The sequence below is a fragment of the Salvia hispanica genome, chromosome 2 (assembly GCF_023119035.1).
Source record: "Salvia hispanica cultivar TCC Black 2014 chromosome 2, UniMelb_Shisp_WGS_1.0, whole genome shotgun sequence".
Taxonomy (NCBI): domain Eukaryota; kingdom Viridiplantae; phylum Streptophyta; class Magnoliopsida; order Lamiales; family Lamiaceae; genus Salvia; species Salvia hispanica.
This window is the reverse complement of record NC_062966.1, coordinates 2,739,299-2,759,778: the sequence shown is the minus strand read 5'-3', so window position 1 is coordinate 2,759,778 and position 20,480 is coordinate 2,739,299. Positions and strand designations below refer to the sequence as shown.

The 20,480-nt window shown below is 37.9% G+C and overlaps 1 protein-coding gene and 1 pseudogene across 1 annotated transcript; one reads left to right on the top strand and one right to left on the bottom strand.

Moving 5' to 3' along the window:
• Nucleotides 1-515: 515 nt before the first annotated feature.
• LOC125206113 lies at nt 516-3,082 on the bottom strand (annotated as a pseudogene).
• Nucleotides 3,083-16,149: 13,067 nt separating this feature from the next.
• On the top strand, nt 16,150-17,004 carry LOC125206112. Its single transcript, XM_048105410.1, has one exon. The coding sequence runs from the start codon at nt 16,150-16,152 to the stop codon at nt 17,002-17,004; it is 855 nt and encodes a 284-aa protein (XP_047961367.1).
• The last annotated feature ends 3,476 nt before the right edge of the window (nt 17,005-20,480 follow it).

Below are 20,480 nucleotides of genomic sequence, written 5' to 3'. Positions count from 1 at the left end.
TTAATTATTTTAAAAATAGATTAATAGCCATTTAAATCATGAAATTTGTTCAAAATTTGGTCCATCCCATAAATTTTAAAATTTAAAATATTAAATCACTAAGTTTAAATCATAAAAATTAATTTAAATTTGACATTGACTCTTAATTAGACTAAATATAGTAGTTGACATAGGACTAGTATAATACTATCAATCAAAGATCCATAATATTTTTTAGTGTTTTATTATCCTAAAAATATCACTAAGATTTAATATAGGAGTCTATAGACATAGAATTCCCTCGACACCAATACATAATAATTTTGAATATAAGTATTATCTTTATTTAGTTATAATTGTTTGGGAGCATGCAGAAAGTAAATAGTAGAGGAATGAGAAAAAAAAAAGGGTGTAATGTACAAAAAAAATCAAAAAAACAAACTGTAACAAATTTAATTAAGTAGCACAAAAATTTGGAATCGAAAAATAAAATGAATGATAAAAGAGCATGAAATTAAAAAGAAAGTGATAAATGATCAAAAGCAGGCGAGTTGAGCAAAGAAGCGTGGTATCAACCATGCAGCCATGTGCTTGTAGCTTTGTTGAGTCATGTGGATGCCGTCCCAACTTATATGTCGATCAACATCTTCACACACACTGACATTAGCTCCTCCACACATTCTTTCCAAATCGAAGTTGTATTTCCCTCATATTCCGCAGCAAGCCCTCTCTACCTCATATCCATTATGTTTTCCCTCTTGGAGGAGATCTAGGTAAGCATTGTAATAGTCGCCGTAGACTATGACAGTATTGGGATTCTCTAGTTTGAGTTTGAGGATGGCTTCTTGCAGAAGCTCGTTGTGGTACTTCGCAAATTCATTCAACTCTGTCACGCAACTTTAGTTGTTAAGGGGTGCGCCTTGGAATGCAGTTTTATATATCGGAAGGCAACCGATCGGAAAGTTTCCGGGAACAACCAATCTTCTTGCAACCATCTTTATAGCTCTCTGCAACATTAATCATATTCATAACTTTCAATACCATAACTAAATAGCAAATTAAAGCATAACCTTTCCACTTTAATTAATTAAAATATTGATTAAATTTGTTTGTATTTTTTACAATATATCTTCTATAAATCATCTCATAATTTTCGATCTGTCATATAGAACAATGTAAAATTTTGGATAAGAAATATTAATCAGGAATCGTAAAAGGTAGAAAAGTGATGATATAATTTGATATTTAAAAAAAAATGACAATTTTCTCTAATTGATGCATGGCAATATGTCAACTCACCTTAGTTCCATTAATCACGGCTTCAACCACTTGAGGAACCATGCTTTTCAATTCCTCCATTTGTTTCCCTTGAAAGATTGCGTAGTTGTAATTATTCCCACCGGTTTCTCCGACCATGAACATAGCACTTCGGAGTTTCTTGAAACGATCTATATACTCACCAAATCAAATTTATAGTAATAACTAATAACTAACATCAATTTTGTATGTTAAAAATATCAACACAAAGACATAAATTTATCAATATTCTTATGTTGATTTGTGTTGATATTTAAAATTTACATGTTGTATTGATATAATTATGTCTTGTATTGATAATTTTAATACACTGAATTGAAAGTTATTAGTTATTACTGTAAATTAGTTAGCACACTAACGCAACCCTATATATATAGAGAGAGAGAGAGAGTAGGAGGGTTGATCTGCTGGGCAATCATTTTGAGCGCCCGGTGAGCAACACCTTTTTTCATCAGTTTATTTCCCTTTTATTTCTATTTTTCAATTTTATACTAATATTAATAATACTCTTTCTCGACTAGTTCAGCTCTGCCATAGAGTCAAAAGTTCATCTGCTCAATTTTGTCGTCGTTTTCTATTCAAATTAAGATTACAAAATGTTTTTTCTCCAAGTTCAAATTCCAGAACACGTCTAATAATTTGTTACGTTCTTCTAAAAATTCAAAAATCACAAAGTTGCAGAAAGATGTAAAACACACTGGGAAATCAGAAGGAACAAAGTCGAATGCTTTTCTTATTTTCACTTCCACCATTGATATTGCTTCAATTCATAAATCACACACCAAATATAAACGGATAACCATGATACGAGATTAAGAAGACTTTTAGCAGAATAAGCAATGAAATATGAGAAATTACATACTCTGAAATCTAAGAATTTATTTATGAAAAATCCAACTGGAATATCGAATTCAAAAGTGGGGAATATAGTTTAAAAAAATTGGAGAATCAAATAGTGAGAATTAAATATGATAGTCAATATCGCATTCCAAGTTATGCGTCAATGGCAATCGAAGAAGCATCAATGAGAGAATTAGAATTGGGCAAGAGGCGCTGAATTGAAAGAGAGATTGTAGAGTAAAAAAATAGAAACAGAAGAAAAGAGAGAATAAATGAATTTGTAAAAAAAAAAAAAATTGGGGTGCTCGCGCTGGCGCTCATTTTGAGCGCCCAGCACATCAATCCTCTATAGAGTAGATCGTAAAAGAAAGGGTATATATGGTTTACCTATCTCATCAAGGCTGGTGGAATTGAAGTAGGAGTCCATCCAATCCAATTGAACGTCAAGAGAACTATTTGTCACCGAATTCGTTACATTATGAGCAGCTAACACCTCAGACGGCAACGTGGTGGAACCAGCCACGACAAAGTTGACTCCGTTCCCGAACCAAGTCCCCTTGTGTTTATGCGGTGGAAGCAAAGGAAGCCCAGCGGACATTGCTGTTCATCATATATTCACAATTGTGATTGTAACTAAATTAAAAGCATCTATAGTAATTAACTAAAACAAATTAATATTAATCTTACCAATATAGTCTATCATTAAAAGGCCATTGGAGCAACGACCTGTAGCTTCCTCAAAGAACGTTTGGCCGTACGGCAGTCTCACGAAATTTGTAGAGGCCCCGACCGGATACTCTTCAATCAAATTTCCTACATCACTCATGGAATCTCCAAGTTGATAAATTTCATTGAAGTGGCAGTACCCAAAAATGTTACGAACAGCACCAACAGAAAAAATCAAACCAAAAACAACTAAAACACTGAATATTGCTTTAAACGCCATCGACAAAAATCTAAACTCACAACAATAGTCAAACACCAATCACTAATCACTAATGTAGCCTAGTATATATAAGATGCTCACCAAATTCGCCAATAGAGAAAAATCTAAGCGCACAACAACAAAAAGACAATACCAATCACCAATGTAGCTAGTATATATAAGATGCTAATCCAATTCGAAGTTTGAAAGGATTGGCAATTGATATGCTTGGATTTTTTAAATTATACTACTAAGTATACTAATTTTATGTTGAAGATAATTTATAGTGTATATTAATATTATTTTTTATGCGTATTACAAGGTGTCAAGAAACACGTACGTCTAAAGGAATACATGTAAATAGGACAATAAACATATTAGCATTATTTTTATTTAATTTTAATATTTTCCTTTTCTAACAAGGTTAATTACATGTTAGATGTAACTAAATCTTTTTTTTTTTGGGTCAAGGTTGAATGTAATTAGAATAAACATAGTTGGTACTCCATCAAATAGTACTCGAATTGGACTATAATTCTATTGGACTCTAATTTTAATACTAGTTAAAGCATATCTCTAACAAACTAGTAGATTATATTTTTAACGACAAATCAAACAACTAAACCAATAATATAAATACAAAGAGAACAAAGCAATCGAAAGAGAAACAGCATGGGCGATCCAGATGAGAAAATCTCTGAACAAAGGAGAAGAAAAAGGAGAAAAGTTTAAGAGTCTGTACCAATATCTTTTGATACTATTAGATTTCTATTTGATAATTGCTCTGAAGATCAAATTTTGATCGGTTTTCCATCACTTTTCGTTCAATGACTAATTGTTGTTCCCTCCTTGCTTACATTAACGTACTAACTGGTCGCGGTATAGAGGAGAGAGAAATCAGAGATAAACACAAACATATTTTGTTATTACACATTTGATAATTTTAAAAAGTTAATTATCTAATAATAATAAGGGTTTAGGGTTTTACAGTCAAATTATGGTTTTACATACTGGCTTTAGGTTTCACCTACAAATTACCAAATAAGTTGATTTGTTCTGATTTTGTAGCTGATCAAGATTTTATCACTGATATAACTTAATATAAATCATAACTCAACAAATGAATTATTTACTTTAGTACTATAATATTATGTTGTTTAGCATCCTAAAACATTACATCATTTTAGTTAACGTTTGATAATGCCAACATATTTTAGATTACACATTTGATAATTAAAAAATGTTTTCTAATAAGAATAGTAGTAGCAATAAAAATTTATTCTTCAAATTTATGTCAAATTAGGGACCAAAATATATATGTATGTACATATTTGCAGACTCCATAATTACACTGGTTGAGGTGTTTTAATCCCACAAACTGAGTAAGCTTGCCTTCGTTCCAATCAGACGGCGTCGGAGATCACCCCCTCACTCACACCCATCGATTGGGCTTTCCACTTGTGGAAAAATTGGTGCGCTTTGTGCATTTGGAGGCCAAGCTCATGCCTCGACTCAACGCCACCAGCCGACGTAACAGACTTTTTCCCATATCAAGACAAACATGAAAGGCTTGCTATTGTCTTATTGGTAGATTCTGAGACATACGCTGTCGCATCACTTCTCCTCGTTGTTAAAGACAATGGAAAACTTATGAATTTCGGGACTCACTCGTTCGAAATCGGGCCGAGCCAGATCGTATGTCTCAGCCACCTTCTCGCAAAAGGTCTCTGTCTTTTGTTGATAAAGTCTCAAATTCTGGAAAGGCCATTTATAATAAAAATAAAATAAAATAAAATCACTACAAATCGCAAACAAATCTTACAGCTGCAATTGCAAAAGTTGCATGGGAATGCGCAATGTTTAAACTTTAATAGAGCAAAAATGGACTCTTGTATTAATATATTGTTTATGTTGAAAAATAAAATGCAATAAATAAAACTCAAGAACTCTTGAAAATTACCTTGTGATTAGGCTTAAGTTGTTATTTGTGATACAATGGACATCTCTATTTATAGGACTAGAGAATTAAAGATACCTAGGAAAAATACAATTAGAACTATAGCCCTATAAATGATATCCTCTTTTCAATACACTGACTCACATGTTTCTCTTTCCAACATACTTGAGACCCACATGTCCTCTTTCCAACGGTTTACAATCCAATAATTTTACTGATCATATTCTGATAAAACTCTATCAAACTATTTCATAGATTATGATAGTTCATTAAACTCTATCAAACTATACTATACAAAGATGATGATCTTTCTCAAATCAGCTCAAGCCAAATTTCAACGTCTAATATACAAGTATTGGGAAATAGAAAAAATTACACTAGTAATTTTTTATTTTAAAATGATTGTTTCATTAAAATAACTATTTATTTTATTCCTTTCTTTTATTATTTCTTTTTATTTTAAAATGACTTTAAAGAAATCGAAACGACGAGATTGAGTTGTGACAAAAATAATAATTTGAAGCTATTATAACCTAGTTCTCTCTAGTTCGACCTCCTAAACGTTTTGGGAAAGAACCGTCAAAGAAAACCCGGACGGAGGTTTATATAACAGCTCGACTCAAGATAAAAAATAAAAAAAACTAAAATAACACTTATAATTAATTAAAATAGACGAACTACAAGACTAAGCATAGTTTTATAAGTATTTGGCTCGTTGTGATCAACGGCTCGTCCGGAGTGCGATGAGTTCTTCTTCTTTCTCTCTCGGCCTTTGTTGCTCTTCTTCCTTTTCATATATACGTCGTCCAGGACAGATTGACGAATGTCCCGTCAGATAAATATTGATCCAAAAGCCCAAGGTATAAGGATTGGCATCAGACTCCCTAGGTCGATGAAATCAAACTACAATTGATGTTGAAGAATCAAGAAGACCACAAGATCGACAGAAAAGTAAAATCTTATTTAGAATAGTGAATCAAATGAGATGAGCTGAGTCGGAGAGTATGAAAACTGAATCGACAAAACAAACTGCTCTACAAAAAACCTTTTATACTAACACTCAACAGTCAACAGCAGCTAGTAAATGAACGGCTGAGATTAGAACAATCCAACTAATCTCTATCCTACGGCTGCTGGAGCTCAATGCCATCCATGCTTTGGAGACTTGACTTCCAGCTAATGGCTGCTCCAAACATTGTGAAAGAAACGGGCGTGCGGGAGGAATTTCTCGTCGCTCAGATTGGGGCTTGGTACGACGGAATTTGCGGCTCGACGGACATAGGGGTAGGGTTATGCATGCAGGGTTTTTCTGTTGGGAGGATTTGGGTAGCTACGATTTATGAACACAATAGATTGGTAGAGAAAAGAGTTTATTCCTTGAATGATTAAATGATACAATCTAATTCTATTTATAATACTTAGTACCCTAACTTATTGAACAATAAAATATATATCTAAACATCTATGGGAAAGATATGGTGAATCAAAAGATAACTAATAGGTACGATATAGGTTCTGTAACATCCTTGACAAAATTATGTATTATTTAATATTTTTATTGCATAATAAATATATTAAAGAGATATAATACGAGATATCATTTAAATAAGTAAAGCATCAAATAAATCAGTTTTGTATGTACAGTAATTGTCCAAATCATTAATTATTATTATTATTAGAATTGTGATAATACAGGTAATGAATTGTACGTGCATTCATGTATATGAAAATAGTTTATTTAGCTTGGTGTGCATCAGTGCATGCATGGAATATGTATAATTTTAACTTTTGTAAACTATTTTTTTTTTTATAATGAAAATATTGATCATGATCCATATATATTAATATAGATATACTCGTAGCTATCTACTTGATATTCTTTAATTTATAAAACGATACCTTATTTTTTACTTTGTTAAGCCATGTGTAAAGAAAAGAGCAGAAATTGTATACGTGTTTAAAGCTGGGAATATTAGTGATAATTGATAAGAATTCATATTAAGCTGCTCACAAACCCTTTACCGACTTAGTAGATATATTTACATACACAAGTGCTTGAAAAAAAAAGGAGAACAAGAGATGGGAGAGAGAGATATTAAATAGTCGACTACTATTTTATAATATATATTTATGAGGAGCAAAGGAACGTTAGGAGTGGTAGAAGAAAGATGAGTCTGGTACAGTAAAAAGGATTGAGAATTATAGATTTGGAGGCAGGAACGAAGGCTAAATTAGATGGTCTATTATAAATAAGCGTGTATAAATTACATTTTTAATGTTACAAATGTTACGTTGTTGAATGTTATGCGTTAAATTGAAGTGAATATTTAGATATTATGGTGCAATATGATATGGATATAAAGTTAATATAATTGATATATTTTACATATGGAATTGAAAGTACATGAATCATATGATTAAAAGGAATTTGTGACGGTCTTGTCTTGGATCTGAAATATTAGAGGGACCTACGGATCGAATATAGAGAGACCTACAGGTCGAATACAGAGGGACATATAAATCCAATTACCGAGGGATCTTAGGATCAAATATAGAGGGACCTATGAGTCCAATTACAGAGGGACCTTCGGGTCATAGAGGAATCCGGGCAGCTACCTGGCGTGATTTGCACAAAATAAATTGAACAAAGAGGCATATGCACATGGATACGAACGTGTTTATGATACATCATTGATTATTTATATGTGATTAGAATATTTGTAAATAAGCCTAATAAACGATGAATTTTTTTTTAATTATAATATTTGGATGGTGATATAATTAATAAGTGATTTTCTTTAATTTTGTATTTGTTATTATGAATATATACACCAGAGGAGTTGGGTGACACGTATCATATGTATATATTTGTTTCACCTCTTTTATTTTTTTTCCATGAATCTAGAATATATTATTATATTATGGGGTAATTGCTTTTAAAATCACCAACTTTCAATGAATTCCGGTTTTTCCCAACCTGACATGGGAAAATAGCAACTGACAATAAAGTTCATGATATTACACGAACTTTTTAAAGTTCGTGGAAAAAACCGGAATTCATGAAAAGTTGATGACTTTAAAAGCAGTTACCCCTTATATTATTCTTATTATTTTTATCCAGAAGTTATCAGATTTTAATTTGATTTGATTTAGTTTTTTTAGATTTTTTTTGTTTCTCTAGAAATTTTTTATCCCACATATTATAAATATGTGCTCATCTTCTAAAAAAACTTCACTCGTCTCCATGATCGATCTAAAATGAGTTTGTACGGTGGAAGCAATGGAAGCCCAATAGCCGTTGCTGTTCATCATGTATTCACAATTGTGATTGTAACTAAATTAAAAGCAACTATAATAATTAACCAAAACAAATTAATATTAATCTTATCAATATAGTCTATCATTAAAAGGCCATTGGAGCAATGCTATGTAGCTTCCTCAAAGAATGTTTGGTCGTATGGCGGTCTTGCGAAATTTGTGGAGGCCCGATAGGTACTCTCTGATTAGATTTCCGACATCGCTCATCGAATCCCCAAGTTGATAAATTTCATTGAAGTGGCAATACCCAAAAACGTTACGAACATCACCAACAGAAAAAACCAAACCAAAAACAACCAAAACGCTGAATATTGCTTTAAACGCTGAATATTGGTGATTGGTTTTTGTCTATTGTTGTGAGTAATTAGACTTTTGTCGATGGTGTTTAAAGCAATATTCAGCGTTGTGATTGTTTTTGGTTTGGTTTTTTCTGTTGCTGCTGTTCGTAACGTTTTGGGGTATTGCCACTTCAATGAAATTTATCAACTTTGGGATTCAATGAGCGATGTCGGAAATCTGATCAGAGAGTACCCTGTTGGGGCCTCCACAAACTTCGCGAGACTGTCGTACGGCCAAACGTAGCTAGAATAAATATGGTCAACTGTTATGAATCGTGAAGAAAATCGGGTAGATTTGTTAAGGAGAAAACAAGAAGTATGAAGAGAGAGTTCTTGAGGGAATGTGTAAAAGATCTTATTCAAGAGAATTGTGGATTACACTATGATCAACTAACTCAACAATGAGCTGAGATATCACACTATATACTTGATAGGCTAGTTTTCGTCACTCGGATTTTATCACTTTTCACACTTATTAGTTGAATATTTGCATGAAAAATATATTTTTTTGGCAGGGAATGGATCATTAAATTTGGAAGCTGCTTAATGAAGGCATGAAGAGGAAAACATGCAAAAAAGAGGGCAAAATGACAAGGAATAGAAGAAAGTGGAGGAAGAAGGCAAAGAAGACCCAAACTGCCCAAGCTGTTGGACTGGCCAGTTTGAACCTGACGGGAAAATGACTAAAGCCACTTCCACACACTTATCAAGGACAACTCTCATTTGCTACACACGCCCATATCTGCCCTTGAAGAGTAAAAAAGAAGGGGAATATCTTTTATTGGATATATGTATTAAAATACAACTTTCCAACTTACTCACTTATCACTTTAGCTTTAGTTTAGTTTTAGTTTATTCTCTCTCTAGGAAACTTTCTCTCTTCCTTAAGAAGAGAGATTTCAACTTTAAGGCTGCCAAGATCTTTGTTCACAATGGATTGAAGTAGTAGTAATTTAGTAGTAGTATTTAATATCTCTAGTTGCTTGTTCTTAACCTTTGTAGTTCTTTTGCATCTTTCTTACTCTTAGCTATTGTTGTTGGACTTGTTTTAAAAGCTTATTTGAAGTAGTAATTTCTCTAAGTGTTCGTGTATATAAGGTGCTTTAAGTTTAGCTCTTGTTTGATTTTCGGTTTTAGCTTGTGGTTTAGTTCTAGTGTTGGTTATGTTCATGTTTAGTTAAAACTTCTTTCAAGCTTTTAAAATCAGTTTCTCAAGCATTTTCTTAGTTAGTTTATGGTTAAAAAATGTGGAGAAGGAGTTAGAAAAGTCTCAAAAAAAATCAGCCATGTGTTTTGTGTTTTCGACACCTCGTCGGGTGTGATTTTCGTATGATTTTGCATGAGTTTGATGAGCTCGGTTCTGGACTGTTCTTCCACTATGTTTAAGTGTTCTTAAGCTTTCTTTATCTTCTTCAATGAGTCTTTATGTTTCAGCTTTTAGTTTGGTGTTTTCAATGCATGTTTAGGTAGTTTAATTGTTGATCTTGTGTTTCTCTTGCATTTTTAATTATGTAGCAGCCATATAGTCATTTCTCTCACTTCCTTTATGTTCTTTAGTGTAGAATTAGGAGCCCAAGATCAGCTTTTAGAAGTCAAGTTCTTTGTCCATTAGTTGTAGGCTTTTATCCATTGGTTTTACACCTTGGGTAATAGGGTTTAGGAGACCACAAGTATATGCTTTCTTTTCACTTTTGGCAGCTCTTTTAGCTTAGTTAATCCATGCACTCCACCTCTCATTTACATGTCATTTAGTTTAGCTTTTAGGAGTTAATTAGTTTTAGCCACTTTTAAGGGTCACAATCCTAGTTTCTACACTTTGTTTAGTATCTAGCACTTAGTTTATTTTCCTTAGTCTGTTAACTTAGACTCTTTTGCTTTCTAATCTTAGAAATGCTCATGCAAGTTGCTAATCTGTTTTCATTTCCGAAATGTTCTTATTTTCGCCAAGTGCAAAATTCTCTGCCAAGTTGCCCAGTTTATCAGATTGCCCAGTCCGCGTTCCAGTTTATATGCTTTCATCTTATTGTATTTTATTTGCATGTTTAGTTCCCAATCTTAGCTTAGGTGTTATTTATAATTCGTAGTTCAGTTCCCACCCCCAATTTAGAGCGTGGCGGCATCGCCAAAATCCTTCTTAAGTGTGGAAATACATAATGGATGCTACCGTTCCTTGTGGGTTCGACACCCTAACTTACCATATGCTAACTAATAGTATTTTGGAAAGTGTGAACTTATAAATCTTGTTGAATAGGAAGGGACACGCGCCTACGACACGCGTGCAAAAAACCCCTACCTTTCATCTTCTACTCGAACAACGCATGTCCATCTGGGGAGGGATCAACCGTGCATCTGCGTCGAGCAATGTTGAACGATAATTCATACTTGCAACATTAGTGATATGCAAATCCACATAGAAACCATCTCTGTCCTCTTTTAACAAAGAAGAGTTCATCAACTTCCTCAACTTCAAAATATCCCACCTATCATGCACATATCCTTGAAGCAAAACCTTGAAATCCCTTTCGATAACCGGTAAGAAAGCATTAGAGCCACACAATGGATATATTTCCTCAAAAGATGGGGCTTGTCAGTTGTCGAGGCTTGCATCTCTATCCTCCTCAACTCCATGATTATTACAAAGCAGAGCAATGGAAGAAGAACAAGATACACCAAATGCATCATGATCAAGTGCCTCCATTTCTGTCTCTAAGTTAGAGTCCATTGAAAGCACACTTTCCAGATTGTCACAATGCTCATCTTCCACCATACCACGATTAGAAATGCAGTGTAAATCTTTGGGATCATCACATGAATATTTAACCCGAGCCTCTAAAATCAAAGAATCTGAAATTGCACCTTCTTCACTTTCAAATTTAGTAACAACCAGTGACTGCATCGGAGCAAATATGGATGGAGTACATTCTGGTCTCAACGAAGGGGTGTAAGCCGCAGGTATCTCCGTTTGAGTTTGATGGTAACAATCCTGCCACTGTTGTTGATCACAGGTGTGGTGTTCTTGCTGCACACGATAGTCCCAGGTAGGGAGTCCGTGACTCGGCGCCCCTTAGGCTGGAGTTGGGTCCAGGTGCGGCTGCGGAACGTGGTAGGACTGATTGTGGGTTGGATAGCCATAAAGGGCTCGCTGCGCAGGTGGATCCCAACAACAAGACGGGCTCGGCGGCGGCTGATTTGTTTCCCGGTGGTGATATGACAGCGGATATTGGTCGTACGGCATGAGCCCCGATTGTTGGCGGTAGCTGGGAGGGTCCCAGCTTGTTTGACGTCGCGTGTGGGGCTGATGTTGTTGCCACTGCCAATCCTGCATCTCCGGTTGCTGCGGTTGCTGCCATTGCAAAGCGTCGAGTGGAGGAGCAGGCGGTTGGTATGGTTGCTGCAAAATATTGTTGGGGCAGCTGTGCAGCGTGCGGCTACTGAAACGTGGTCGCCGGATGGTGCGGAGACAATGGTGATTGGTAGGGTAGTTGAGCGGCGCTGTACAGCGTGGCCGTGTCAGGTGGATCAGGTTCGGGCCGGAGCGGAGGGTGCGTGGTTGCTGCCCTGTGCTTAAGCCCATCCAATCGGGTCTCAAATTGGGAGAGCTTAGCAAGAATGTACTCCACCACTGCTGGATTCAGTTGCAAGCCGTCGGTTGCTTGCGATATCTCCGGCCATGAACGAAGATTGACTTTGGCCATGAGTTCGAGAATGGAAGCACCAATTGTTAAGGGTGAAGTTCCCTTAACACGATAAAAGGCAGTCGTCGGAGCTTTGCCGGTCAATCAAACCAAGATTTAAGATTGCAAAAAGATAAATCACGATAAAAGCTAAAAAAATAATTTCATATTTCTTGAATGCTCAAAAGGAATAACAATGTCCACTATTTATAATAGTGGATACCCTAACTTAAGGAACAAGACACTAATTATATAGGAAAGATATGCTACTTAATAATAGAATAAATACTAAGATATGATGTAGATATGATCGAATCAGAGAACATTAGTTTCTCTGACCACTTTCAGGGTGCTTGAAAATATTGGTCAACTCCTTTATGCGACGATCCAAGCACCAAAAGTGCGACGTTTCAAGAAAGCTAGCACAATTTGGTGCTAGAATATTGTTCTAATAGTCATGTTATATTTCGAGCACAGTGCTTGGAATTCTTCATATTTTTATTATTATTATTATTATTATTATTATTATTATTATTATTATTATTATTATTATTATTTCAGTTTCATGTATCCAATGACAGTAAACTAAAAATAGAAATAAAATAATTAAATTAAAATGACATTAAACTCAAGATGCCGAATTGAATTCACATGCGAGCACTGAATTGTTTCACAAGTCAATTGAGTTCAAAGTCCAGAGCCTTTGTCCTAGCGGCAAGGAGCTTAGACATCAATGTATGAGGTGCCGAGTTCGAGCCCTCTCTCAAAAATTACCCTATAAACAGGCAAATAATCATATCAGTCTTTGTTCCCATCAACTTGGTAGTTTTTTAGACTAGCAAATCTCCTTCCAACTGCAATCCCTTCCTACATATTCACAAATGCAAAATGTTACTACATGATTTGTGACTCAGATTTTCGGGCATTAATCTTTGAGAACTTACTGTGAGAGAATGTATTCCAGTTTTGATTACTAAAGCTAGATGAGGGCCATTGAAATACAACACGTTCGAAGAAGGTGGATTCAGATCCAATAATTTCGATTTGCTATTTATAAAAAGCTAGATGAGACACCCTATTAACCAATGACAGTAAGTGCAAAGAGGATGAAGCAGTCTGCACTCAAATTCACAAGCACAACAAAGTTTATGCTCTGCAGAAGTCTGCACTCAAATTATCAGAGTTTCTATGTGGTCAATCACAATATAAAATATACATAATGTAATTGAGTTTCTTCCCAAAACCATCAAACTCGAAGAAAGGAAATACATGAGCAAACTAAGAATAAATTGGTTCAATAAAACTGCATTGATGAATATAAATCGAAATGTACTATTAGAAGCACATTTTATCGGCGTAAATTCGAAAAATTCGGTAGTGTACCCATAATTAACTTCCAATAGAGACTTTCTGTTCTGCCGGTAGTGGAAGAACCGGCAGCAGTCGGCTGAGATGGAAGCGGCGGCAGTCAGCTGAGGTAGAAGCACGGGCTTGAAGACGGAAAGAAGAAGAAATGGAGCTATGGAGTATCATTTTGCGAGATTGTTTTTTTGTAAAGTGCATTAACAATACAAAATAATTCCTCATTTTGTGAGTACCATAAAAGTGCTAGGAAAATTGCGAGCACATTTAAGTTGTGCTAGGAAATATTCCGAGCACATTCAAGTTATCGTGTTTACATTATTAATACACTGCGTTGATGAGTTAACAAGTTAGCAATTTAAGAAAAGCTAGCATTATAATGCACCGCCATCATACAGAACATCAAAACGTCTCCTAATTATATACTACTATATATGAATTACGATGATCAGATATAGCGTTGGATTTGATCCGCAAGTATCCCTATATGGTCAGGATGAACCATGAATTCATTGGTAGAGTTTTGGAGAAGATTGCATCCAGAGCGACAGCATTCTCCACGGATGTGGACGATCAACTCAGCTTCTGGACAAATCTCATATACTGGTGTGAGTATTTTATTAACTCTGTGTTTTGGCAGTACGGTCCATAGGCGTTAATTTAGCCGAGTATTACCTTAAAATTTTGAAGGTATTGTGAAGATTGATATGAAACCACAATACTTGGATATTGAGTACCAAACTATTCTAGGCAAGTGATTCACATTCAAAACTAGTAATTTGTTTCTTATTACTTATCTAAAATGATTTTGGTACAAAGGCTCCAAGGTTGCATAACCTTGTCCAAATGTTGCACTCAACTCTTTGTCATGTTATCAAATACTTAGGTAATAAATGAATCTTATTACTCTCGTGCAATCTATATATGTGACATGCTTTATGACCGCATGTCGTTTGCATTTCAGCGCCTGGCATTAATAGGTTTCATGAAAAGAAATTGATTCGTGAGAAAGCGCTGGAGCTTGTGAAATATTTATGCAACCTTATAGAACCGTTAGACTACAGACAAGCACAAACTATCTGCAAAGAGGCCATTATAGCAGCAGCTGAATCGGGAAATAATGATGTTGTACAAGAAATTGTAAGGACACTTCCTGTTGCAATTCATACTAGGAATATTTTTAATCAGAACTTTCTCCACATGGCCGTCAAGAACCGTTGTGAGAAAGTGTTTAATCTCATATATCGTACGAGCAACTACAGAATCAACTATTCGGAAATAACCGACAAATCTGGTAATTCAGTCCTTCACTTGGCCGCACGTTTGGCACCTCCTAACAAGCTGAATTTAGTATCGGGTGCAGTTCTCTAGATACAACGTGAATTACTTTGGTTTCAGGTATATTCATATTTATAGTTGTATATTAGAAGTTGAATTGAAGCAAACAATCTAACTGCAATCAATCTTATTTTCAGCTGAGATCTAAATAAGAATGGTGAAACAGCTGAGATGATATTTACTAGAGAACATAGAGAGCTGGAAATATAAGGAGAGAAATGGATGAAAGATGTTGGAAGATCTGGAGTATTCAGCAAGACATCTTCTGGAGTATTCAACAAGACAAAAGATTGAGGAAAATCTTACCTTGTATAGCATTATTCTAGCTTATATATAATGTACAAGTTCATTGTGAATAATATAACAAAGAATTTACCCAATTCTACATGGTATCAGAGCAGGTTAGGCTCAGAAAAATATCATTATAGCCCCCAAATAATAACCCCAGAACAGATATACAATTCTCGACCGAGACGGCGAGAAACCAACAATCAAAATGATCGACGAGAATAAGGAACAAATCGAGCCGATTGCCGAGAAGATCAGATCAAGTAAAAGCGTTACCGTAGCCTTCAAATTGAACGGCTCCAACTATTCACTATGGGCTCGCCTAATGAAGGTGGCCATCGGCGGCAGAGGAGTCTACCGCCACATCACTGGATATCCGACTCCACCGGGACCGGGAGAGAAGGGATACTCCGATTGGGAGGGGATAGACTTGATAGTCTTCTCATGGATTATTGACAACATGGAGACACATATTATAGCCGATTTCGCACACCACCAAACGGCTATAATATGTGTCTCCATGTTGTCAATAATCCATGAGAAGACTATCAAGTCTATCTCCTCCCAATCGGAGTATCCCTTCTCTCCCGGTCCCGGTGGAGTCGGATTTCCAGTGATGTGGCGGTAGACTCCTCTGCCGCCGATGGCCACCTTCATTAGGCGAGCCCATAGTGAATAGTTGGAGCCGTTCAATTTGAAGGCTACGGTAAAAAATCGATCTTGGCTCAGAAAATTTTCATCATAGCCGATAATACCTTTTCTCAACCCTTTTCAAACCAGAATCAAGCCCAGAAACCGACCCTATAACCAAAGATGTCAGATACAGAAGACACAAAAACCGATCCAGAACAGATAACAAGCCTCATAAATAGCAAAAGCATCACAGTTGCATTCAAGTTGAATGGAAGAAACTACCCCCTTTGCTCTCGATTGATCAAAGTTAAGATTGGAGGCCGAGGAGCCTACTCATACATCAGGAACGAGCCCCCGGAACCAGGAAGCAAAGGGTTCGATGTGTGGGAGGAAAACGAATTGGTGGTGTTCTCGTGGATCGTTGACAACATCGAGAAAGATATAATTGCCGACTTCGCACACCATCTGACTGCCAAAGCACTATGGGACAGCCTTGCTGTGACCTTCGAAAACAAGGCCGACAAATACCACATCTACGACCTGGAAGAAAAGGCGATAAACATCAAACAAGGAAACCTCGATCTGGAAACTTACTACCGGAGAATCCACGGATTATGGATAAACATTGACAGAAGCCAGAAGCAGCCGATTAGCTGTTGTGATAAGGGAATCGATCAATTTCGAACACACTCGAATGAGAAACGATTGATTAAATTTCTGACCGGATTGAATCAGGAGTACGATTCGATTCGGAGGGACATCTTGAAGGAAGAACCGACCCCATCAGTGGAGGCACCCTACGGATGGGTGAAGACGGAGGCGGCTCGACGTCGAATCATGCCACCGGCATCGCCCTCACCCACCGGAGAAGCCAACGGCAACAATGCCGATTCGTCATTTGGGGGTGAAATCGGACTTGGACTCGCGGCAATCGGACAGAGCTCCGCCACCCAGAACCAGCGACCACCGTACCGCGACGCTCCACCGCGCCCCTCCGCCGCCAGCCTAACGGGAAATCAACGCCCCGACACCTAAAAATTATGGTGCTCCCACTGTGGAAAACAGAAGCACACATGGGAGACATGCTTCAAACGATTGGGGTACCCAGAGTGGTGGGAGGAGCGACAAAAATCGAGAGCAGGGGCGGCGCAAGCGAAGCTCGTCGTGGGGATGAACCACGATGGAACACCACGGCGAATGGATGGAGGAAATCATGGGGAATCAGGTGGACCAGGAGTGGGGACTCGATCGGAGGATCAACCCGTCGGCGGCAACGCGAGAGGCGCTGGGAATGTCGCGGAGAAGACGAAGGGAATCGTCGACAGAACGGCGCAAAGAGGAGGTAACGGGTTTGGGATTAACCCAAACCCTATTTTAATTTCCTCAAGTTTTCAATTCAAACCCCATAAGAACTGGAAATATCAAAAAATACCCCATATTGTTGATATTCGCCCCCCTGGCCATTGCCAAGCTCCTCGATTGGGGATTCAGCGGAACCAGTGATAGTCCTGCCGAGAGCACGTCTCACCACAAGAACCCTTTCACCCGGCTCCCAGCGATCTTCTCCAGACGATATCCGAGGTAATTTCTAGAACAAATATTGTTGAAAGTCAGTTACTACTGATCGATTGATACGAGTACCGAGAGGAGGATAACACGTGGATGGAGACGGGGGATATGTGCTTCCTTCACGAAGTACAAGGGGATTCCAAACGATATTCCCCGAAAAGATAGGGAAGAAGAGCGCTACAGAGTGGCAAACTTCGTACAAGGGAACTTGACTAAAATGGCTCGAGCATTTGACGGCATATATGAAGAGGAAGAAATCCATGAGGCAGAGGAGGCAATGAAGCATAAGAAGTGGAGGGAAGCAATGCTTATTGAGATGATAGCCGATGAAGAATAATACGTGGAGCAAGAGCAAATTACTGAAGGAGCTAGAAGTGTCGGGTGCAAATGGGTATTCACAATAAATAGAAGATCGAGATGGGACAATAGAGATACAAGAGCACGACTCGTGGCAAAGGATACACTCGAGACGTATGGTGTGGATTATGCTGAAACTTTTTCCCCGTTGCTAAGATCAATACGTGCGGGTGTTATTCTCGATCTTGCTAATAAGATTGGCCGCTCCACGGTTGATGTGACGAACATTCTTGCACGGAGAGTTACCTAAGCCAATATTCATGGAACCACCGCCTTGTTTCACGGGAGACTTTGTAGATGGGGAAGTGTGCCGGCTTAAGAAGACACTATACGGGTTGAAACGTCACCTCGGCGTGGTTTGGGAGATTTACGAAGTGATGAAGAAGTACGAATACGAATAGAGTAATGCAGATCATACTTTGTTTATCAAGAAAAGAGGGGAAAGATCACATGTCGATCATATATGTAGATGACATGATCATTCTTGGAGATGATGAGGAGGAAATAGTCGAACTAGGGAAGAACTTATTCAGTGAGTTTGAAATGAAGGATCTAGGTCTCTTAAGTACTTCTTGGGGATAGAGGTGCTAAGGTCAAAAGAGGAATTTTCATCAATCGGAGAAAGTATATACTTGACTTGTTGGCGGAAATAGGGATGATTGTGTAAGCGCGAGATACACCTATGATGCAAAATCATGGATTGCGAGATAGTGGAGGGAGCAAAGTCGACCGACAGGGGAGATATCGAGGTTAGTCGGAAAACTTATCTATTTATCTCATACTAGACCAGATATTGCGTATGCGTTGGAGTAGTAAGTTAGTTTATGCATGCACCGCAAGAAGCACATTGGGAAGCGGTTTGAGAATGTTCGGTATCTGAAGGAACAACTGAACATGGACTTATGTTTGAGAAGCATGGACACATGGAGATCCATGGTTTCACAGATCTTGATGGGCGGGGATCCAAATGATAGAAAATCGACTGGGTATTTCACATTTGTAGGCGGGAATCTTGTAACATGGAGAAGCAAGAAGCAAAGGTGGTAGCACTCTCTAGTGCAAAGGCGAGTTTAGAGGAATTAAGAGTGGGTGCCAGAGATATTGTGGTGCGAAGGCGATGACGGAATTGGATCTTCGACCTGCCCTTTGTAGATTATTTTGTGACAACAAGGCGGCCATTAGTATCTCGGAAAATCCGCGCAACATGATAGAACCAAACATGTGGAGGTAGAGCGAGACACTTCATCAAGGAGAACATTGAAAGCAAGAGTGGTGGAAATGCCTTATGTCAAATCGAAGATCGGTTGGCGGATATCTTGACAAAGGCGGTAACCAAGTCGTTCCAAGAAGTAATATGCAAGCTGAGTATTGGGAACCCCATTACTTAGCTTGAGGAGTGTTAGAAGAAATATCACGTAAATTAGGAGAATATATGAAATTGATATGGAAGAATATTGTACCTTATATAGAATAACAATTATTGTAAATTAGGTTTACCATACTTAGAGATACTCTAGCTATATATTATTGTAATTTACGTATCATTCACATATTGAATAAACTACCAATTATTCTCCATTGAGTTTCTCTTGGAGTAGACTCCATGGAGCATGGATGGACATAGATCGGTGTCCATGCAGGACCGTAGATTCTGTGATAAAGGAGTTTCACGTATCGGAGCATCAAATCGGAGTTGAGATTATTCAAATTTCTCACGGATTGACGGAGAGGTACGTGGGTCAACGAGATCCTCAGAGGGATCCTATCCCTCGTCGATGAGGCCTACGGATGGGTGAAACGGGAGGCGGCTCGATTGAAAATCATGTCACGACGTCCGAATCACCCACCACCGCCGTCGAAGTTACTCATCATCGGGAGTAGGGTTCGGCTTTGGAGCCGAGGAATACCGCGGTCGCAGCCTCAACACACGGAGTCGCCGCCGCGCGCACCACTGCGGGAAACACCAAACGGACAAATCAAAGCTATGGTGTTCCCCTTTGTGGGATGAACAAGCACACAAAGGAAACTTGCTTCCAATTAATTGGATATCAGGTGGTGGGAGGAGGAGAAGGCGGCGAAGGCCAAGGTAGCCATCGGAACGGAAGGAGGAGGAAAAATTCGGGGAGGAGCGGGGGCGAAGGGAGCCGTGAAAGCGGCTCGGTTCCGGGGAGCAGGCCGGAAACCGGTGGTCTCCAAACCGGCGGTGGCCGAGCGCGCGACAACGGAGGGTGAAGAACGTCGAGGCAATGATCGCCTCCCTCGAAGCGCAGGTGCAGAAAGTGGAGGTAAAGGGTTGGGAGTGAGATCCCTAGCCCAATACTTTCTCTCTTGCAATTAAGTCCCGAGTTAATAAAAAATGTGAAAGAAGACCCCATTTTAGGAGTATTACGAGAATCCGACCCCATTATTTGCAAGAATTCATTTGCACCCTTAGAAAGTTTGTCGTATGCTTTTGAGGCCCGGGATAGTGATGAAATTGATGATACGGGGTGGATCGGTTTGGGGCCACGAGATCATGACATATGATAGAAAAGATTTTGTAGAATTTTATAAGACCCCCAAGTCACATATCACATGGAGGGAAA